The 17,460-nt window shown below is 48.9% G+C and overlaps 1 protein-coding gene across 1 annotated transcript in view; it reads left to right on the forward strand.

Annotated features, from left to right (window-relative positions):
• The window catches only part of SGCD (sarcoglycan delta), a 129,811-nt gene extending 120,577 nt beyond the window's left edge, over positions 1 to 9,234 (forward strand). Inside the window, exons 6-7 of the mRNA XM_049775763.1 lie at positions 7,241 to 7,364; positions 9,005 to 9,234. Coding sequence (XP_049631720.1) covers positions 7,241 to 7,364; positions 9,005 to 9,178 — 298 coding nt within the window. The 3' untranslated portion in view covers positions 9,179 to 9,234. The remainder of the gene's footprint in view (positions 1 to 7,240; positions 7,365 to 9,004) is intronic.
• Positions 9,235 to 17,460: the final 8,226 nt, after the last annotated feature.

Raw genomic sequence — 17,460 nt, forward strand, 5'->3', positions numbered from 1 at the left:
CTTTGGAAAACCATGCTTTCTCTCATACAGAAAGTTCCAGTCCCCCACTCAGGTCATCACATCTCCATCTTTCCTTGGGGCCTGGGGAAATGGCGCCAAGGTCTGAAGCCAGCACTGTGTGTGCAGAACTCTTGAACTCTGTTCCAGGACCCCATCCCAAATAGTGCCAAGTATACTCCTCTACCCACCCACCCACTCACCCACCATTTCCAAAAAACTAATGTAAGACTTGCTTGCTTAAATGTCAGAGTTCTGCTTGAACACCCACTGTGCAGCTCCAGACATTCGACAAGAGGCACTGTCAGGTCTGGGCGCAACTGTGTTGCCCCACCTGGGGGAATTGGAGTAGAACCATGGACAGAGCAACCTTCTGTAGCTACCTATGATTTGACAATGTACCTGCCCATCCCTAGTTCCCAGCTGCGGACTTCCCTGTGTACCCCAAGAAACAAAATAGGGGTCAGAGTGATTGTACAGCCGGTAAGGCACTTGCCTTAAATATGAGCAATCTGGGTTCAATGTCTGTACGGTACCTGAGCCCACTATGAGTGAACTCTGAGTGCAGAGCCAGGAGTAACCCCTGACCACCTCTGTTGTGGTCCAAATAAAACAAACTAGAAACAGAGTGAAGGAATAGCAAATGTCCAAAGGAATAGAAAACATGAGACCTGATCTTCAATAGGAATCTGACACCCACCTGTACCTCCAAGCACCACCAGGAGTAATTCTTAAATGTAGAGCCAGGCATAAGCCCTGGACACCACTAGGTGTGACCTAAATTTTTAAAAAAAAATTAAGAAACGAAACAAGCACTAAACATAAAAAGTACCTATTATAGAGGCAGGCTGGGAGGATGGAAACTGGGGACAATGGTAGAAGGAAGTGGATACTGGTGAAGGATGGGTGTTGAAACATTGTATGTTTGAAACCCAATTGTGAACTTTGTGATTTATAGAGACTCAAAATTTAAACAAAAATACACAGAGAGGAAGCTGGAGCAGTGACACAGGGTGTAAGGTGCTAGCCTAGGACAGACTTCGGTTCGATCCCCAAGAGTCCCATATGGTCCCCCAAGCCAGGGGGGATTTCTGAGTGTATAGCCAGGAGTAACCCCTGAGCATCACCAGGTGTGGCCCAAAAACAAAAAAAAAAAACAAACAAACAAAAAAAATGAACAGAGAACCACAGTGGCAGGCTCCCTCGCATGTAATGGCCCAAATTCAATCTCCAACACTATGTAGGGTCCCCTAAGCACCACCAGGAAGAAGCCCTTATGGGTTTCTGCTGCAAGCAGTACTCTTGGGCTAACGAAGGACCCTCAATGCTCCAGTTCTGCCCTATGTCACTTCCCTCCTGCCGTGTCACCAAGTCCCATGGGGAAAATGTTGTTTCTGGCTACTCTGCCTTGGGCTCAGGCAACTGGGAGTAGGGGGCTTGGTTTGCACAGCCACTGTGCAGACAATCTTCAAAATGGATTTCCTCCAAACATCACTTCTTAATTAAATCTTTCCTGGTTTAATAAGAGAAGAGAGAGCATCTTTGTTTTTGGAATTGTTTCTGGCTCACCTGATTGGGTGGGGAGATTTAATCTGCATGCTCTTTAAGTGTGAAATTATACACAGCATGATGGGTGGTGGTGCCTTCGGTGGAGACACCTCACCCCCCTCAATTGTCCTCCATCTCTCTGAAGCCCTCATAGCTTCCTCAGGGCCACATTGTAGTCAATGGCATCCTTCATCAAGGCGGTCACAATGGAACAGAGCTGGCATTGGGAGGGCTGTGTCTCCATGTTCAACACCTAGAAATTAGGGGTCTATAGCTAACGGGAGGCAATACTGCTAGTTGAGACCCAGACAAGGTGGGTGAGCAGGGAGCGAATATAAAACTTCAGAATGTACACTCTTTTCATTTGTTTGTTGTTTGGGTCACACCCGGCAGACCCCAGGGGTTACTCCTGGCTCTGTGCTCAGAAATCGCTCCTGGCAGGCTCAGGGAACCATATAGAATGCTGGGATTTGAATCACCAATCTTCTGCATGAAAGGCAAACGCCTTACCTCCATGCTATCTCTCCAGCCCCCAGAATGTACTCTCTTATTAAAAAAAAAAAGGGGGGGGGGACAAAACACTGAAAAAAACAAAAGCAAGAGGAAAGTGAGAAGCCACTCAAAAAGTAGACAATAAATTTAGTGGAGTTTCCAGAAAAAAACACCAAGATTGAGGGCTGGGAGAATGGATTAAAGAGAGGAGGAGGAGAAGAAGAAAAATGTTAGCACTGTGGGAGGAGCTGGCTTTCTTGGGCTCTGCAGGTACCAAGCTCCCCCTTTCAAAGCAATGGCAAAAGAACAGTTCAGAAAAGTGGAACCTGGAGCCAAAGCAATAAATCAGCTGGTAGGGCACTTGCCCTGTATGAGACTGACCCAGATTCCCTGCATCCCTTATGATCTCCTGAGCCCACCAGGAGTGCCTTGAAAATGCAGAATCAGGAGTCATCCCTGAGCACAGCCAGGTGTGGCTAAAAAAATAATAATAATTAAACTGAAGAAGGACCCCAGGCAGCCTGTACTACAAGGTGGTACCAAGGAAGGGGCTGGAGGGCTGGTGCAATTCAAGTGGAATCCAGGCTTTGCATGCAGGAACTGGGGTTCCATTCCTGTCACATCCTTGTGCTCTCCTGAGCACAATGGAAGTAATCTCCAAGCACTGAGTTTTGAACGGATCCAGAGAAGGTGTGCCCCCCCAAAAGAAATATTGTCTTAATAGTTAAAAAGGAGGGGGGACATTGACAATACACCAGCCACTATTTTGCCCCATTCCAGAACAAAGACCAAACTTCCTAAGTACAGTGGCCTTAAGTTACACCCTGCTGTTCTATTTACAATGAAAACAGTATGAAAAACTCATTCAATGCAGCCTCTCCTAGATCAATCTATGGATCCAATGCAAGCCTGTTCAAAAACTTCCTCTAGGCTTTTAAGATTTGTTTGCGGGGAGGGGAGCCATCAAGCACAGCTAAAACAAGCTGGTTTGCTTTTGCAGAAAGTCCAAACTCCAGCCGATTTTAAGGCATCTCCTAAAGTGATGGTGATGGAGATACGTGATGGGGGCCAGAGCACTTGCTTTGCATGCAGATTTGATCCCTGGCATATCTGACTTTTGTCCCCAAAATATAAGCCATGGAGAGTGGGGGAGAATCAACTGATTTAGATGATAGAACTGATTCTATGTGTGTATTGTAAAAAAGAAAAAGAATTATTTTTTCCCCACTAGAAAGCAACTTGATTTTAAAAGTACAAGCAACCCACCACTGGGACTCTCTGGTCATGCTGGATGCCTGTGGCTGGGTTCCAGGCTGCTGGACTCAGCACAAATGAGCTCTGGAAGAAGGCCTGATGCCTCCAGAAAACTGCATTCAAAGGATCTGAGGGATTTTTGCCCACAGAAGGGAATGTGAGTTAGGGGAAACAGGTTAATGGGCATCACTGAGAGGATCCCCTGGATAGCAAAATGCATTGTACCCCTGAAATATCTTTGCTAGTCCTAGTCCGTAAAGACTAGCATACTGCATGGTACCTCTATTTTTACCTGAATAAAAACATCCTGGATGGGAGAGAGAATACAATGGGGAGGGTGCCTGGTGTGAACACAGGCAACCCAAACTCAATTCCCAGCAGCACAGAGGACCTCTGTGCCCTGTCAGACATTATCCTTGAGTGCTAGGAGGAAGGTCCAACAAATAATAAAGTAATAAAATAATTAAGACCTGATAAGTAAATAGATAAGATCTGACAAATAAAAATGATAAAAACAAATAATCCTCTAAAAGGGGGGGGGGGTTGTTTCTTAAAAGCCACATTTAAAACAGAACAAATGAATAGCAAATATTCTGAGAGGTTGGAAAATGTATCCACAGAAAATTGTCCCAGAAACAGAGATGCAATAATATTAACAGGAAGAATTAGAAGAATTGTTTATTTTGCGGGGAGGACAGGGAATACCACATCCAGCAATACTCAGGGCTTACTCTAGGCTCCATCATTTTCAGTGAGGGTCAGGGAACCCTATAGAATGCTGGGGATTAAATTCGGGTTGGCTGTGTGCAAGATAAATGCCCTCCCCTCTGTATTATTGCTCTAGCCAAAAGATATTTTATTTTTGCAATGTTAAGAATCAAATCTATGCCTCCTGCCTGCAAGGACAATGACCATTGTTCTTCCACTGAGCCATAATCATGGCCCCTCCCAATTTGTTTCTAAGCAAAAAAAAAATTACAAGAGAAAAATCACTAGGTACAAAGATAAGGGCCCGGAGAGATAGCACAGCGGCGTTTGCCTTGCAAGCAGCCGATCTAGGACCAAAGGTGGTTGGTTCGAATCCCGGTGTCCCATATGGTCCCCCGTGCCTGCCAGGAGCTATTTCTGAGCAGACAGCCAGGAGTAACCCCTGAGCACCACCGGGTGTGGCCCAAAAACCAAAAGAAAAAAAAAACAAAAACAAAGATAAAATAGTTCTAAGCCAGATGCATTTAACAGCTTACCTTTGCTAATAATGAATAAATCATGTATATGTACATACATATATACACACATGTATATATGCTGAACAAAATAATTATTTTGTTACAGGCCTAGGCTATGGCTCAGTGGTTGAGTACCTGCCTTGCATGTATGAGGCTCTAGGTTCAGTCTCAGCATCACAAGCCTCCCCCCAGCACTACTGGCAACAATCCTGAGCACAGCCAGCATGAACCCCATCTAAAAAAATATTCAATCCTCAATCCCCCTGAAGCATCTCCAGTTATGTGTCAACACTACATCACACCAACCACCCCAGAGCTATTTCTTCAGATAAGCACAAATATGTATAAATATTAATGCTTAGTGGACCAAGAGACTCTTTTTTATTTTCCTTTTTTTTTTTTTTTTGAGGGGTTACACCCAGCAATGTTTAGAGACTGTGTACTCTTGGAAGTGCTTAGCAGGGGTCTCAAACTCAATTTACCTGGGGGCCGCAGGAGGCAAAGTCGGGGTGATCCTTGAGTGCAAAGTCAGTAGTAAGTCTTGAACATTGGGGGTGTGACCCAAACAGCTAAAACAAAACAAAACAGAAAAAGATTCCTCTAGGGCAGGGTCACAAAATGTTGTACGGAGGGCTGCAAACGACCCTTGGGCTGCGAGTTTGAGACCCCTGGCTTAGAGAAACCATATTGAATCCTGGCAAGGGAGGGTGGGAAGAAGTGGGAGGGCTACATGATGCAAGGCAAGTGCCCTACCCACTGTGCTATCACTTAGGCTTTAATCTCTCTTTTAAAACCACACACACACACACACACACACACACACACACACACACACCACATGCTGACTTGACATAAAAAGCATTCCCATCGTTTAAGATACTGTTGGCAGAAATACAGTACAACAAAGAGTAAATGAGTGTCTGGTGCAAGGAGGGTGTCTGCCTTGCACAAGGCCAAGTTGACTTTGATCCCCAGCACTCCCTAGAGTCCTCACACCCGTCCAGAGGACCTGCTATGGGTGCAGAGCCATAAGTAAGCCCTGAATACTGTCTAGTGTGGTTCTACAACAAAAATTAGAAAAGAAAATTAATAACTAATGAGTATTCATCAGAGCTGGGGTGAGGAAAGGGAATGGAGAAGGCTGAGGTGAGTGGTTACAGGCATAAACCCCTCACTTAGGCATGAGCTAAGTGAGGTCCAGGCACATTCTTCACAACAGAGCAGCCACAACTGGAGATTATAATTCGAAAGTCACCAACAGCCCATCTTAAAAGTTATCAACATAAGAAAAGCTTTAAGTAGCAGTAATGAAGGCAAACCACAAGCCTGATTCTGTGACACAGACACAGATCAAATCATTACACCGTCCACCTGGAAAGTAAACACTGAGGTTAATGACATCTCAGTACTACACAGGGAACAAGGAAAAAGATAGGCTTCAAAATCAATTCTCCCAAGTCCAAAATCAATGGAGAAATGAGACACTAGGATGTCTTCCTTATTTAGAAATGGTGCCCAGGGGGGCCGGCGAGGTGGCGCTCGAGGTAAGGTGTCTGCCTTGCAAGCGCTAGCCAAGGAAGGACCACGGTTCGATCCCCCGGCGTCCCATATGGTCCCCCCAAGCCAGGGGCAATTTCTGAGCGCTTAGCCAGGAGTAACCCCTGAGCAGCAAACGGGTGTGGCCTGAAAAACCAAAAAAAAAAAAAAAAAAAAGAAATGGTGCCCAGGGGTTGGAGAGACAGTATAGTGGGAAGGGCACCTTGCATGCAGTTGACCTGAGTTCAAGACCAGGCATTCTATGGAGTCTATGCCAAAAGCGATCCCTGAGCACAGAGCCAAGAGTTAAGCCCTGAGTGCTACCAGGAGTGGCCACAAAACCAAAAAATAAAAAATAAATTAAAAAAAGAAGTAGCATATTGGGCCAGCAAGGTGGCACAATAGACTAGAGGGCATTCTTTTTTGTTTATTTGTTTATTTTTAGGTCACATCCGGCAGCGCTCAGGGATTACTTCTGGCTATACACTCAGAAATCACTCCTGGAAGGCTCAGGGGACCATATGGTATGCAAGGATTCGAACCACCTTCCTTCTACATGCAAGGCAAATGCCCTACCTCCATGCTATCTCTCCGGCCCTAGAGGGCATTCTTTGTGTGCCCAGCCAGATTCCAGCCCCCAGAACTCAAGGTTTCCCCTGAGTATATTCAGGAGTGAATCCTAAGCATAGAGCTGAACACAGTCTCTGAGCACTAATGGGTGTAGCCACCAAATAAAACCAAAAAAGCAGCATTCTTTTCCAGGCTAGAGCACGAGTACAGGTTAGGGCACTTGCCTTGCATGTGGCTGACCCAGGTTCAATCCCTGGCATCCCCAAGCACCACCAGGAGTAATTCCTGAGTTCAGAGTCAAGAGTAACCCCTGAGCACCATCAGATGTGGCCCAAGAACCAAAATGAAAAAAAAAAAAAAAAAAGCTTAAGTCTTCTTGAAAACACTCCCAGGAGAACCTTTCTTCAGTTCAAAAGTCATTACCCCCACCATATAAATATTCCTCAGGAGGCCACCCAATAAACGTAATACCCACAAAAGACATGGGACCATGGAAACAGAGCCATGGACATAGGATCAAACCTCCACACCCAGGACCCTTCCCCATGCCCTGATGTCCCCTTTGCCCAGTGTGGAGCATTCAGAGGGACCCTCATTCTTTTTCATTTCTCTTCTAGGCTGGAGTCCCCGACTCGTGCCCTGGTTATGGAGGCCCCCAAGGGGGTGGAAATCAACGCAGAAGCTGGTAACCTAGAGGCCACCTGCAGGGCAGAGCTCAGGCTGGAGTCCAAAGATGGAGAGGTAGGCAGAAAGGCCACCCCATGGCATGAGGACCTCTTCCCATGTACTGTACACCTAAACCCACCCTGCACTTCAGCTTGTCATTGTTGTTCTTCCTGGGACAAAGAGTCAGACTGCGCTATGATGCTGGCCCTGGGGCCATATCCATCCTTGGCAGGTGCTCTTATAGCCAACCCCAGAACCACATATGTTTTCCCAAACAGAGAGACTCAGTAATAGTTTCTGTGTACCATTGAGTGTGACCAAAAACACAAATATAGGGGCCAGGACGATAGTACAATGGGGAAGGGTTTTGCCTTACACATGGCTAATGTGGGCTTAATCCTAGGGTCCCACATGGTTCCCTGAGCCCCTCCCTGATTGCAAAGTCAGGAGTGAATCCTGAGCATTACCAGATGTGGCCCCAAAACAGAACAAATAACCAAGAGTTTGTGTGTGTGTGTGTGTGTGTGTGAGAGAGAGAGAGAGAGAGAGAGAGAGAGAGAGAGAAAGAGAGAGAGAGAAATTGTATTTATAGAGAAATAGAGAAGTAAGGAGAAAGAAAAAGGGAGGAAAAGAAGGTAGGAAGTAAGGGAGGGAGGGAGAGAAGAAGGGAGGGAGGGAGGGAGGGAGGGAGGGAGGGAGGGAGGGGAGTGTGAGAAGGGAGGGGAGAAAGAAGGTGGGAAGGAAAGAAGAAAGGAAAGGAGGGAGGGACAGAGGGAGAGAAAAGGGACTTTTCATTGTGTCAACATTGAACACAAGCCACTTTTATGTCATATAGAGCTCAGATAAAAAAACCATAGACCAAAAATCCACCTATTAATGTCTGCCTGGGGTGAGGGGGTAGTGGTGAGAGACAGACAGACAGACAGAAATAAAGAGAAAAGAAAGGAAAGACAAGGAAGGAAGGGAGGGAGGGAAGAGAAGGGAAGATAAGAGGGAGGGAGGGAAGAAAGGAAGGAAGGAGGGAAAGAGAAGAAAGGAAAGGAGGAGGAGAGAGGGTCCACCTGAATTCAATTCCCAGCACCCCCATTGGATCCCCTTAGCCCACCCAGAGTGATCCCTGAGTGCAGAGCCAGGAGTATGCCCTGAGTGTTGCCAGGTGTGGCCTCAAAACCAAGAAGCTTGTCTCTAAGCCCAGCACCCTTCTGGCTTCATCTGGAGCCCCAATAAACATCAAAGAGCAAGATAGACCTCAAGATGCAGGGACCTGAGCTGCTGTTCTCAGACTTGCCACAACCCTCCCCGTGCCCCATAACTGGTCCCCCTTTCCATGAGTCCCCTGGGGGACTCCTGACTCAGCAATCAGGAAAGGGCACAGGGAACCATGTGGGACCCCGAGATCAAGCCCACATCAGCCGTGTGTAAGGCAAAACCCATCCCCATTGTACTGTCGTTCTGGCCCCTATATTTGTGTTTTGGGTCACACTCAATGGTACGCAGAAACTATTGTGTCTCTCAGTTTGGGAGTGACCCCTAGTAGGTTTGAGAAAACATGTGGTTCCAGGGTTGGCTGTGTGCAAGGCCAGAGACTCCCCCTGTCCCATCTGATCTTCTGGCGTGGCCCGGCTCTGGGGAAACAAGCAGAACCAATGCCTTAGCAAGTAGCAATATGAATTGGAGCACCCCAACTCTAATCCTGTCTTGCCCCCTCTCCACAGATCAGGCTGGACGCCTCAAGCATCAGGCTCCCCCGCCTGCCACACGGGTCCTACGCGCCCTCGGGTGCCCGGCAGAAGGTGTTCGAGCTCTGCGTGTGTGCCAATGGCAGGCTTTTCCTGTCCCAGGCGGGGGCCGGCTCTACCTGCGAGACCCACACCAGCGTCTGCCTCTGAGCTGGGTGGGGGATTCCCCGCCGACACCCAGGAAAGCCAATCAGAAACTCACTCGTGCGTGTGTGCCCGTGTGTGTGTGTGTGTGTGTGTGTGTGTGTGTGTGTGTGTGTGTGTGTGTGTGCGTGTGTGCGCGTGGGCCTGTCTGCCCAGGAGCGGGCGTGCGCGTGGGTCTAAATAGACGGACCTGTATATAAATAAATATGTACAGCCTCTGTAGAAAAGGAGGTTTCGGTACAAAGGGAAGCATGGGTGACCCTGGAGCCTCAGGCTCATCAACATTGCCATCCCCCCAATCATACACACAATGTACCCCACAAATCCGCTCCCCACCCACTCCCACTCTTCCTTCCCTGTTCCCAGCTCTCATGCAGACTGCATATGGACCCTGTATGTCTGGTAAAACCCATCCCCTCCTCTTCAGCCCCGTTCCGAGGTCTGGGGACAGGAATCACAGTGCAGACACCTGACCCTCCCTCCCTCCTCTAGCTGGGGATGGGTGGGGGTGCAGGATGCTGGATCAAGAGGAACCTCAAATTTCAGTGTTGGGAGTCCCAGACAGGCAGTGGAGGGAGGGATGAGGCACCAGGCAGGCCTGTGGCTGCTCTTCTGGGTCAAAATGAGCCACATGTCCCCGCTCTCATGGGGACTACACTGTACCCCCGTTCTCCCTGGCTTCACCCTGACTCCAGACTATAGTGAAGGCTTGGTGCCATCCTCAGAGAAAGGGATGGAAAATGGCTCTGAAAACTGAGCACACTCCTAACCCCCCCCCCCAAATAAAGAGGGGCTAGAGAGATAGTACAGTGGAGAAGGTGCTTGCCTTGCACATGACCAACCCAGGTTCAATTCTTGACATTCTAAATGGTCACCGGAGCACCCCCAGGAGTAATGACTGAGTGCAGAGCTAGGAGTAAGCCCTGAGTATTGCTGGTGCTGGTGTGGCCCAGAACCCCCCCCCCCCCCACACACACCATTTGAAAGCAGAAATTCAACAAGGCATAGAAGGGCCAGAAATGCCCCCAAATCCACCCATCTTCCTGTCTCAGATTTCTAGTCCCACCCTCCCAGGCATGGGGTCTCTATCTAAAACTGTGTCCTGAGGCCGCTGCACTCCGATTCCTGTCCTCATGCCTCCCATCATGCCCCCCATCCTTGTTCCCCCCACCACCACCATCATCACCCTCCAGCGTCACCCTGGCCTTTTGTGCTGGGACTGGGATTATTGTCTCTGTTCAAAGAGGTGAACCGCGCCTTTGCCTTAAATCCATGTATTCAGCAAGGAGAGACATCCTGTTTGTTGTTACCTGTTTCTTTGGGGCCAGTGGAGGGTTGGCAGGGGCAGGAGGAGGGGGCAGGACCAGGCGACTGGGTCGACCAGCAGGAGGGTCCGTCTGGACACACGGGCCATTGACAGCAGTAGGGACCCCCATGGCATCAGGGATTAAGAGATCTGACCCATCTGTTTCTCTTTTCTCACATCCACCCCGTGTCATTCCTGAGCACGAGGAAGCCTGTGGAGGGGGTAGGAGGATAGAGAAGCAGCTAGTACAGCAGTAGGGGGACAGCCACAGGGATGGAGCCTGGGAGGCAACCTCTAAATGATGCTAGGACAAGCTTTCTGAGACATGCCAGGAAGACGAACAAATCATATTATCAAGGCCCCGGTGGGATCCCCACTGCCCATATCCACATGCACCCCAGGAATTTCCAGACTCCCAGGAGCAACCATCCCCCATTTTGAGTTCATACCACAAACTGTGAGCTTTTTAGGGGGTTCAGGGTCAGCCATGGGCTCTACAGAAGGTGTGAAGGAAAGAAACTTACTGAACCATTTTCTCTGATTCCTTCAAATCAGGGCCTCAGAGCATGAGATCAGCCCTTTGGGGTCAATAAAGAGAGGTATGAACTCCATGATACCCCAAAACTTTATCCTGGAGGTAAAAAGAATTAATACCAAGACATTAGGCAGGACACTTGCCATGTATGTGACTGGCTGAGGTTCTATCTCCAACATTCCATAGGGTACTCTGAGCACTGCCAGGACTATTTCTTGAGTGCAGACCCAGGAGTAAGCCCAGAGTATTGCTAGGTGTAGCCCCCAAACAAAAAAGTCAAGAATAGTTATGGGGTTTATGCTGGGTGGACTCTGTTTTTTGTTCAGGTTAATTGACACCCTCCTTCCCTCTAGGACTTTGACCTGGATTATACATTTCGGGTCAGACTTCCAAATCTTGGAAAAGATTTCCAAAATTGCTCAGGACTCTTTCTCTTTCCTCCCTGAGTGCTGAAATATCCTCCAACTTGTTCACACTTCTAAGAACAAATTTTCTCAGAGGTCTGGGAAAGATCGAGAACCTCTCCCTTTAACATTACAGGAAAAAAAAAAAAAAGGCAAGATGCTGGGGCCAGGAAGTTAGTATAGCACTGAGGGTGTTTGCCTTGCACTTGAACATTGTGGGTTTTATCCCCAGTGTCTCATATCATCTCTGGAGCTCCACCAGGAAAAATTCCTGAGTGCAGAGCCAAGAGTAAGCCCTGCATTATTGCCAGGTGTGGCCCCAAAACAAATAAGATTCCAAACTCTCTTGGTACTGTCTTCTCCAGGGGTCCTCAAATTATGGCCCATGGGTCACATGCGGCCTACTGAGGACATTTATCCAGCCTGCTGGGTGCTTTTACCCCTGCTGGGTTTTTTTTTGTTTTTGTTTTTTGTTTTTACTTCAAAATAAGATATGTGCAGTGTGCATAGGAATTTGCTCATAGTATTTTTTTTATCTATAATCTGGCCCTCCAACAGTCTGAGGAATAGTGATCTGGCCCCCTGTTTAAAAACCTTGAGGACCCCTGTTAGACAATCACACCAGGGGGTATATGTAGCCATGGATAAGGGGAATCTCAGGGTATTGCAGCCATCTTCTACCTTCTAGAATCCAGGTAGGAAATATCTAGCCCATAACATGCAGCCCTTGAAATTCCAGGGCCTATCTGTCTATATCCTGGGGCCCAGGAGGGAGAAAAGCTAGAAATGTGCCAGGATGTTGGACAAGACCCACATTCTCAGTACTGCTCTAATCATCCCAGTGCATCCCTGTCCTTTGCTTGGTTACCTCATTATCTCCAGGTCTTTTTCTCCCTGAGTGTCCTGCAACCTTGGGAAAGGTCAGAGTGTACCACAAAGGGCAGAAGACAAAGCCCCCTCCCTCTGGGGCATTGCAGCTAACACTGCAACATGGATTTGATATCAGTGGGTTACCCCAGGGGCCCTGCAATTGTTTGGTGTTTCCTGCAACTGTCCCTGTGTACTCAGCTATGGCCCACCCACGCTGGCTAGGACTGGGGGTCTCTGATGCACCCCCAGCATTGGGAGTGGCTTGTGATGCTACTGCCATTCTGAACCAGGTGACATGGCATGTCTGCTTTTAGGGTTGACCAGAAGGCCGAGGTTTCTGCTGTTGTGTGTTGGAGAGTAGGGGAGGTCTGGTCTGTGGATAGCTTGGAGTGTGACTTGGGGTCACAAAGTTGTTGGCATGGAGTTGTTGTGCCTACTGACCTGAGCGACACAGGATCTGGGGCCCCTATGAAGGGAACCAGAGGAGGATCTCAGGACCTTTTCTTCTCAGGCATCTCTCTAGTCAGGAGAAAAGGCTGCTGGGTCTTCTATGGGTCATTTCCAACCTTCGTGCCAGATAAGGCCAAGGTTTAATACAGTAAGGAGGACACTCGCCTTGCTTGCTGCAGTCTTGGGATCAATCCCTGGCACCTCAGTGGATCTCTCAAGCCCCACCCAGAGTGATTCCCAAGTGCAGAGCTAGGAATAAGCTCCGAGCCTCACTGAGTATATATATAATCTTGTATGAGTATAAATATAATCTTGGCTCTAGAATCTTACCTCTGGACTCTCACCTTCACATCCCTGACCTTTCCATGGGACGCTACAGCCTTCCCCAACCTCCACATATACCATGTCCAGCTTAGTGTGTCCTGCAATTGGAGGGTGGAGGCATTGATAATTTGTTGGAAACCATGGAGAAGTATATGCAACCTTAGTAGAAGAGGTTGGAAAAAAATCAACTCAGTGTCAGTGTGTAAAAGCAAGTCTCTTCTGGTGGACTTGCTTTGGAATCCAGGGGGGTCTTTGCGCTTCAGTGGAGGGAACCCCCCCCCCAAAGGGACCACCTTCAGTCTGTATGGGGATCTGGCTCCATCTAGGTCAGTCCCCGGATGACACTTGTGTTGAAGATATCACAATAGAACCAGCTCTGAGACTCTGTGGGGACACAGTGCCCATCTTTAGAATGAGTCTCTTTTCTTGGCCAGGCCCACTGAGCATCCCTTAGAGGCACTTTCTGATAGTTCATTCATGTTCTGCCCCAGAAGGGGATCAGGGGGACAGCACAGACTGATACTGTGCCTCTCGTATGTCCTGCAGATAGAGGGAGCGAGATGTTTGTTCCAAGTCATATCAGCACTTGCTTCCCTGATGCCAGTGGCCATAGTCAGAGCCAAGCCAGCCCCTCCTCCTAGGATGCCCCCCTCTAGGGATCCCCTGTGGCTCACAGCAGGTGGAGAAAGGTCTCACCATAGGAGATGCCTTTACCAACAGGCCTTTGAGCTGCTCTGTGCTCACCATTTCCTGGTCTTTCAAAATGACTTGTTCTTAGAAAGGAAGGTCAAGTCCCCACCAACACAGACCCCTGAAGAGTCTCAAGGTGGCAGTTCTGGGCTGTGAGATACATTTCTTTATTGGGGTGAAATTTAATTGCACGAATTTTCCCTTCACTCCCACTCAACCCCCAATAAGAGATATCTAGGGGCTACAGTGATAGTTCAGTGGGGAGGTGCTTGTCTTGCATATAACTTACCCGGATTTGATCTCCAGCAACCCATAGGGTCCCCCAAAGAAAGATCTCAGAGAGTAGAGCCAGGAGTGAGTCCTTAGCACTGCCTGGTGTAACCCAAAAATAGAAGAGAAAGAGAGATCTATAGCCTTCAGCTCATCCCAAAAATCTGGCAGAGCCTCCCAATGATCACTTTCAAAAGCAAGGGGGTGTTGAAAGCCCATTTCCATGTACAGGCCTACATCCCTCTAGGCCAGTAGACCAGGCCATGGGGGGGGGGCATCATGGGGCCCCTCCTGAGAGCAAGGTCAGACAGATAACCAAGAAAAGAGTTTGGGGTCACTTAGGCTCCTCCATTCAGTCACCCTTTGTTTTGAGCCCCACAACACTCTTTGCAATAGGAGGGACTCCCCATTCTTGCAGAAAGAGGAAACCCTTCAAGAATATGCAGGACTGGGGCCGGAGAGATAGCACAGCAGCGTTTGCCTTGCAAGCAGCCGACTCAGGACCTAAGATGTTGGTTCCCGGCATCCCATATGATTTCCCATGCCTGCCAGGAGCTATTTCTGAGCAGATAGCCAGGAGTAACCCCTGAGCACTGCCGGGTGTGCCTCCCCCCAATAAAAAGAATATGAATATGCAGGACTTGGGGGAAGGAGTGATAACACAGCAGGTAGGGTATTTTCCTTGCACTTGGCTAACCCAGGTTTGGTCTCTGGCACCCCATATGGTCCCCCAAGCCCTGCTACAAGTGATCCCTGAGCACTGCAGATATGGCCTCCTTACCCCTAGAGAATTCTTATATAACAGTAAAGTGACCTTGAGTGCTACCAGGTATGACCCCCCCCCAAAAAAAAACAAATAACAGGATAGTGGGTTCAGAAAAATATAGGGATCATCCCATTCATCCCTGAGTAGTCACCAACCCCCCCCCCAACCCTGCAGAGCTACAGGAGCCTAAGAAGTAGGGGAAGCAGTGAACTCACCTGTCCACCCATCTTAGTAGAGGCTCCTGGGCAAGGCAGCACCCATGCCAGCCTCCCCCATCAGGGTCCTTCATTTCTGTGCATTTGCTGAGGCCCCAAGAGCAAAGCAGGTGTCCCGTCCCCATCCCCGTCCCCCTTTCTGTGCACTTTTGTTGCCTTCCTCAGAGTGCAGAAGTGCCTGTCTTTCCCTTAGGACCTCAACATGCCCACAGGTGGAACATCCAGGGGTGGTCCAAAGGCAGAAGGGCACTGTTTGTCAGCACCCTGCCTTCTTGGATTCCTCTGTTCTAGTTTTTGGGAGCTTCTGGGTGAATCTGAATTGGAGCCAAGTTTGAACATTTTCTCCCCCCACAATCCATCCCTCAAAATCACTGCCACCCAGTTCTGTGTAAATTCACACAGAATGTTGGGAGTGCCAGCTCCCAAAATGCATCCTGAGAACTGCCACTGGCTCCCTGCCTGGCGCCTGTCCCCTCTGCAACCACTTATGCTGCAGAGTGGGACAGTGGGACATGCTTTTGCCATGTTCAGTCATTCTAGTCCTTTGGTCTGGTGGCACTCTAGGTCACTCAGCCAGTGGAGAAATAGGTGACAGAGATGAGACGAGACCCACAGCTAAAGCCACTAGTTAGATCTTCAACTAGTGGTAGCATTTGGTTGTGAGATGCAACCTCAGGCTGCTGAAAGAGCCTCTTTCTAAAGCAGGGCTTTTGGAGGATGAAGCCTGGCTATTTTCTCCCTTTTTGCCGGCACCTGTGGTCTGGACCAGTGTCTGATCCTAGAGCAGAGAGATATGGGTGAGATGTGGAGGGCTGGAAGAAGAACCTTGAATTTCACTTCCCCTTGTGCATCATCCTTGAACCCACAGCTTGTCTTCCAGTTCAGGAAGACACCCTTGTGGTCTGCTCTGAGTGTCAGGCAGCAGGAGGGTTCAGAGCCCCTGAGACAAGCTCACGTGCACACTTGGGAGGCCATGTAGGTCACTCATTTCTGCCTTTCCTCATGGCAAACCCCAAGAAGGAATCAGAAGGGGCCGGGTAGGTGGCGCTGGAGGTAAGGTGTCTGCCTTGCAAGCGCTAGCCAAGGAAGGACCGTGGTTCGATCCCCCGGTGTCCCATATGGTCCCCCCCAAGCCAGGGGCGATTTCTGAGCACATAGCCAGGAGTAACCCCTGAGCGTCAACCGGGTGTGGCCCAAAAACCAAAAAAAAAAAAAAAAAAAAAAAAGAAGGAATCAGAAGACTCCCAAGGGCCAGAGAGATAGTCCTGTGGGGATAAAACTTGCCTGTACTCACTCTGCAGACCTGGGTTTGATCCCCACCATTGCATAGAGTCCCCTGAGTTCACTAATAGTGATTCCTGAGTGGAGAGCCTGGGCTAAACTCTGACCACTGTTAAAAGAAAATAAAACTCCCACCCCAGTCCTTTTTCCACCACACTTGAGTATACCAGGAACCCCCTGGACATTTGGCACTCAAGCTGCTCCTCCAGACACTGAGATTTAAGATCCCCTTCCAGACCTGGTGAGCATCACGATGGGTCTCACCCTTCAAGGAAGGCAACTTCTCCCCCAAAACACTCACACCCAGCTCAAGCAGGCTGAAGGGAACCCTGATCACCCCTTATCTGAACCCCACATGCAGACTCCTCCACATCCTTGATTCAAAAGACTTGGGGAGGGGGTAGTCAATAGAGGCACCTGGAGGAGGTTGTGTGTCACAGGGGCTGGGGCCCAGTCATCTTCTAAGCACTGGAACTGGAGTTTGATTTCTGGATTGAGAAGGTCTAAATCATTTCTGAAGTTAGCCAAAACCATGGCACCAAGTTGAGGTTCTGCTGAGAGCTGGACACTTTTCCCAGAGTAGAATTGTCAGCCAGCCACCCTTGGTTTGTCAATGGTCTTTCTGGATCATCTCTCTGGCCCGTTGGGGCTTGGGACTTCTCAGAGCCTCCTGCAAACACAGACTCAGCTCAAGACCCCACCACCCCAAAAGCCTTAGAAAAGAGGAAACTAAGAGTCCAATTCAGGGTGAATCAATACAGCATGTGGGGAGGGGACAGAGTGATAGTACTGCAGACAGGATACTTGCCTTGCATGTGGCCAACCTAGGTTCAATTCTAGGCATTTGATAGATTCCCCTGAATACTGCTGGGAGTGATCTCTAAGCACAGAGCCAGGAGTAAGCTTTGAACACCACTGACTATGCCCCCAAAATAGTATTGAGGACCCCTGGGGCCCCCAGGAGCTGGCCCCCATGCAGAGGTTATGGGAACTTGCACTCCCATGTCAGAATTTCTGTCCTTGGCAGGGATGTGGGTGGCCCCAGCAAAGAGAGGAAAGAGGTGAGCAAGCTTGGGTTTAGGGTCTGCTCTCAGTTTGCTCTCACTTGTGTAGGGTCTTTTGGTGAGTTTGGGGGTGTCATCTCTTCCTGCTTGAGGCTAAGAAGGAGGACTCCTCT

The sequence above is a fragment of the Suncus etruscus genome, chromosome 6 (genome assembly GCF_024139225.1).
Source record: "Suncus etruscus isolate mSunEtr1 chromosome 6, mSunEtr1.pri.cur, whole genome shotgun sequence".
NCBI lineage: Eukaryota > Metazoa > Chordata > Mammalia > Eulipotyphla > Soricidae > Suncus > Suncus etruscus.